Source organism: Sinocyclocheilus anshuiensis, unplaced genomic scaffold (genome assembly GCF_001515605.1).
Source record: "Sinocyclocheilus anshuiensis isolate Anshui unplaced genomic scaffold, SAMN03320099.WGS_v1.1 scaffold709, whole genome shotgun sequence".
Classification (NCBI taxonomy): domain Eukaryota; kingdom Metazoa; phylum Chordata; class Actinopteri; order Cypriniformes; family Cyprinidae; genus Sinocyclocheilus; species Sinocyclocheilus anshuiensis.
This window is the reverse complement of record NW_015540926.1, coordinates 1,314,949-1,320,010: the sequence shown is the minus strand read 5'-3', so window position 1 is coordinate 1,320,010 and position 5,062 is coordinate 1,314,949. Positions and strand designations below refer to the sequence as shown.

The window sequence follows — 5,062 nt, the reverse complement described above, 5'->3', positions numbered from 1 at the left end:
TGTATGTGTGTGTATTTATATATACATAATAAATATACACAGTAAACATACATATATATGTAAACAAAAACTTTTATTTTGGATGTGATTAATCATTTATATATATATATAAACATAATAAAAGCTATATTAATATAATATAAATTACATAATTATACATACAAAAAACATTTATATAAAAACCATGATACATACACATACACACACACATACATACATACATATATATATATATATATATATAAATAATGTCTATATATAATTAAAAATATATTGTATAATACAAATAGAAATATAATAAATAAATATAGTACATAAATTATGCTATTTAATTTTGATTAAAGATTAATTTGCTAATTTCTGTGTAATTTGCAATAAAATGCACTAATAAATCATTCTTGATAACAGCAGGAACACCTCAAAAATGTGTTTAAAAAATAAAAAAGATTTTACCTCCGAGTCGTTTGCTGATTGGACTCTGACAGATTGGGCTTCTCCAGCACCGTCTCCGCACTTCAACATGGTGACGATCTGCTGGTTCTTCCTCCTTCACGTCATCAGTAGAGTCCAGTGCTTCTGTAGCTGTCTTCGGAGAATGCTCTTTTGGGTTGGAGTCTAACCGGTCTGTGTTAGTTTCCGCTAACGGCTCTGGATGAGGGCTCGTTCTTCTGGCTGCTGTCTGCGGTTCCTCCTTCTCGGGAGACAGTGAAGTGTCCTCTGACGCTCGTGTGGAGGGGCTTCGAGCGGACGGTTTCTCCGTGATCTCGCTGAGACGGGACGAGCTGAAGCACAGCTGCTCGAAGTCGCCTCCCAGACGATGGCAGAGTTCGTTCACGATGACGTCACAGTCTCCGAGCACCTCCACGTCGAAGTGCAGGTGCGGCAGCGGCTCGCGGTTGATCAGGACTTGAGGCACGTCATGAGGTACGGAGCCTTCAGAGAGACACGCATTCACAAACAAATAGTTGCATCTCAGCCAAATATTGTCCTATCCTAACAAACCATACATCAATGGAAAGATTATTTATATTTTATTTATTTGATGTATAAATCTTGTACGAATTGACTGGTTTTGTGGTCCTGGGTCACATATGTTTTCCATACTAGGGTTCATGATTTGATGAAAAGAAATGTATTAAATCATAATTTTTTTTTACTTTTAAATAAATCAATTTAAAATGAAATAAAAATACAACACTTTCAAAAAAAAAAAAAAAAAAAGATTTAAGAATATTATTAAAAGAATATTTAAAAATATTATAAAAAGTATATTGAATGAAATTACATAATGTGGGCAAAGAGTTTTTGAAAACCCTAAACTTTACACAAATAAATATCAGATTGCTTTTGGTTTTAAGCATCTTTTACATGAACATTTTTTTTCTTTAAATAAATAATACAAATAATAAAAAATAACATTTATTAAAATTTGTATAAATTAAATCATATTTATTTTTTCATTTTATTTTAATACATTATATTTATTTTAAATAAATTCCAAAAAAACAAAATACTAATTCAATATTTAATCATATTAAAGTGTATATTGTATAATATTCAAAGTATATCGTTTAATAATATTTAAAAGCATTACCGAAATTACAGCATGTATGCAATCTTAAAACAAAATGTAACAATTACTTAAAAAAAGATTTAAGAATATTTAAGAAGAATATTTAAAAATAATATAATAAATATATTGAATAAAAAGAAAAAAAAATGGTAAAGAATTACCTTGTTTCCCTGCATGTGACAATTAATCAACATGGGAGAACGGTGAACATGCAAATGTGTTGTTAAATAATTGAAATAATAACTCATAGAAAATATTTTAGGTCAAAGAGGTTTAGCTGACAAAAATGCTTGGGAATCACTTATGATCCCATCTTTAGTATCCATTAAACTGCTGATTAACCTTCAAAAACTATATTCTTCATCTGAAAACACTTAAATCTCATTTGTGCGTGTGCATATTCGAACCTAGAGCGTAAAGAGAGTGTCTCAACCTGATGCATCATATCTGAATATACTCAAAATATAAAATCCTAACCGAAAGGTTCTGAGCGATCATGATATGATCAAGTGCAACAGCTTTATTTTTTACACCCAAAAGCAACCCAAATGACTGCAGACCACAGGAAAAAAACAAGAGGTGGAACGTACTGGGTATGAGAGCCACTGGCCGAACTTTCAGCGAGGAGCCGATGACGATGAGAAGATCCACCCCATCTTTATCCTGCTTCATGGCTCGGTGGAAAAATTCTGGAAGGTTCTCACCAAAGAAGACGATGTCTGGTTTCATGATGGCATACGGGACATCTGACGGACACCTCGGACAGTGAGGAACAACCTGCAGCAGAACAACAACGGTTTCACGAGCCGCAACACAATTGCAAGCACATCTTAAAGGAATAGTTCACCCAATAATGAAATTTTCAGCAAATTTTAATTTAGATTAGGATGAGTTTGTTTCTTCATCAGATTTGGAGAAATGTAGCACTGCATCAGTGTCTCAGCAATGGATGCTCTGCAGTGAATGGGTGCCGTCAGTCCAAACAGCTGATAATAACTTTAAACCATTGCTTCAAGCTAAAATATAATTTCCAGTGAAAAAGTCTAAGCTATTTTGGACTGTTTTAGGTGCTTAATGTTGATCTCTGCTTAATGCAGATTTCTCTCCTGATTCAGACCAGACCACTTTTTCACTGGAGGAAGCGTTATTATGGACTCATATTTTAACCAGAAGCAACGGTTTGAAGTTAAAAACATCTTAATGCTGGATTAGTTTCAGCTTTTGTCTTCTCCAGATGTTAACTGATGGACTGGAGTGGTGTGGATTATTGTGATGTTTTTATCAGCTGTTTGGACTCTCATTCTGACGGCACCCATTCACTGTAGAGCATCCATTGATGAGACACTGATGCAATGCTACATTTCTCCAAACCTGATGAAGAAACAAACTCATCCACATCTTGGATGATCTGAAGGTGATCACATTTTCAGCAAAGTTTCATTTTTGGGTGAACTATTCCTTTAAATTTTCATACTCAAGCATACCTGGTTGAATATATCCTCCCTTATGGCTTCACAGTCAACCTTATGTTTACAGACAAGACAGGAAGCAGTCGCAAAGGAACCTAAAATAATTAGTAAAAGACAGAGGATAATAAAAGAGTCTAGATACTGACAGAATAATGAACATCTAGGTTTAAATGAGGAATCAGGGGCAGATATACCATGACACTGAATGATCTTCTGGATTCCAGCCGCTTGCTCCAGTGTGTCGATATTCTGAGTGTAGTTCCTCAGTAACCTTCCCTTCTTATCCAGCATTGATATGAACCTGTGACATGGAGACGGCTGGAACTGTCCTGGGTAGATTTCCTACAGTATGAGCAAACAGAGAATATTGTTATTTATGCAATTTTTATACATAAATGTATGCAAATGCATAAATGTAAATGCAAACCTTTATGACAAGACAACTGCTGAATAGGGTAAATATTTTAACTATGATTAATCACAGTGCATTAAGACAATTGTTTTCTACTACAAGTTTTCTGAAATGTTACGTTTTGATACGCAAACAGTGCATTATATAATTAAATATCCAATAATTTGCATACATTTAACAGAATGTAAATCTGAACATTCAGGTTCAAAATTCTTGTTTGATTTTGTTGACATTTGTGATCCTGGAGCACAAAACCAGTCATAAGGGTCAATTTTTCGAATCCAAATGAAGTTCTTAGCAATGCATATTACTAATCAAAAATTAAGTTTTGATATATTTACAAAATATCTTTATGGAACATGATCTTTACTTAATATCCTAATGATTTTTGGCATAAAAGAAAAATCTATAATTTTGACCCATGCAATGTATTGTTGGCTATTGCTACAAATATACCCCAGCGACTTAAGACTGCTTTTGTGCTCCAGGGTCACATAATAGAGTTTTGGGGATTTTGGGTTTCTCTTTTTATCACTATATAAATTAGAAAATACTATCAACAGACAGAAAAAAAAATGTTTTTAGGAGTAAAATGTTATATATCAGGTAAATGGTACATGAACAAACCCCTCTGTAAAAGTCTTGGGAATATTGATTGAAATAAAACTGTAAAGTTTGTTGTATGCAAGTTTTATTGAAGTGGAGAAATAAAAAACTGTCTTTAAAGATAAGTATTGTAATTGAAATCTACAGATGCAAATGGATAAAGTGCAATAAAATAATTTTTTTTCTTCCACTATGGAAGCAAAATAGACCAAATTAACCAGTGCATTAAAAACTATGGGTTCACCTGTAGTGTCTTGCGTTATTTAAAAACGTATCATTACAGTAATTGTTTTCCATTAATGGTTGAAATGCAAATGAGAAGGCAGTGTATCGAACCTTGGCAAATTTGAAAAAAGGTCTTGGATCTCTTCTAAAGTAGTCTATGTCAAACATGGCTTGAGGATCAGGAAGGTCAGGAAAGTCCACAGCGAGTCGAGCGTATATGCCGTCTCTAGACCGAAAGTCAGGAATGCCACAAGAAACAGACACCTGTGGAGGAACAAGAGCAACCAATCAATATTTGAGAGACTGGACACATACTCAGAGTGCGTCTGAAAGCACAAATCATAAACGCACCCCGGCGCCAGTGAGCACAAGTATCTTCTTCCTCTCCTTCAGGAGCCGCACGACGTCCTCCAATGTGTTGATGTCTTTGCGTTTCTTTCTTTTGGGCGGTTCTGAGATGTTGATGATGATCTGCCACAGCGTCATGTCGTCGAGATCCGCCGGGAGGTCCGTTTCGGGAAGCAGGTCTTTCAAAATGGCCCTCGGGTCAGTTCCTCGCATGATGTGCTGCTGAATGAACCGATACGAGCCTAAAAGAAAACCAAGCTTTCATTTAATTCACAAAACACTGAATCTGCACAACATACAGTATATTGTGAATTGAGCACTACAGACATGACTTAAAGGGATAGTTCACCCAAGAATGAAAATGTGATGTTTATCTGCTTACCCCCAGGGCATCCAAGATGTAGGTGACTTTGTTTCTTCAGTAGAACA

General features: G+C 34.8%; 1 protein-coding gene across 1 annotated transcript in view; it reads right to left on the bottom strand.

Moving 5' to 3' along the window:
• LOC107689352 (NAD-dependent protein deacetylase sirtuin-1-like) overlaps positions 1-5,062 on the bottom strand; it is a 12,468-nt gene that overhangs the window by 1,462 nt on the left and 5,944 nt on the right. Inside the window, exons 3-8 of the mRNA XM_016487309.1 lie at positions 4,637-4,875; positions 4,397-4,549; positions 3,237-3,384; positions 3,058-3,137; positions 2,164-2,350; positions 454-933 (exon numbers count right to left, since the gene is read on the bottom strand). Of these exons, the coding sequence (XP_016342795.1) occupies positions 454-933; positions 2,164-2,350; positions 3,058-3,137; positions 3,237-3,384; positions 4,397-4,549; positions 4,637-4,875 (1,287 nt within the window). The remainder of the gene's footprint in view (positions 1-453; positions 934-2,163; positions 2,351-3,057; positions 3,138-3,236; positions 3,385-4,396; positions 4,550-4,636; positions 4,876-5,062) is intronic.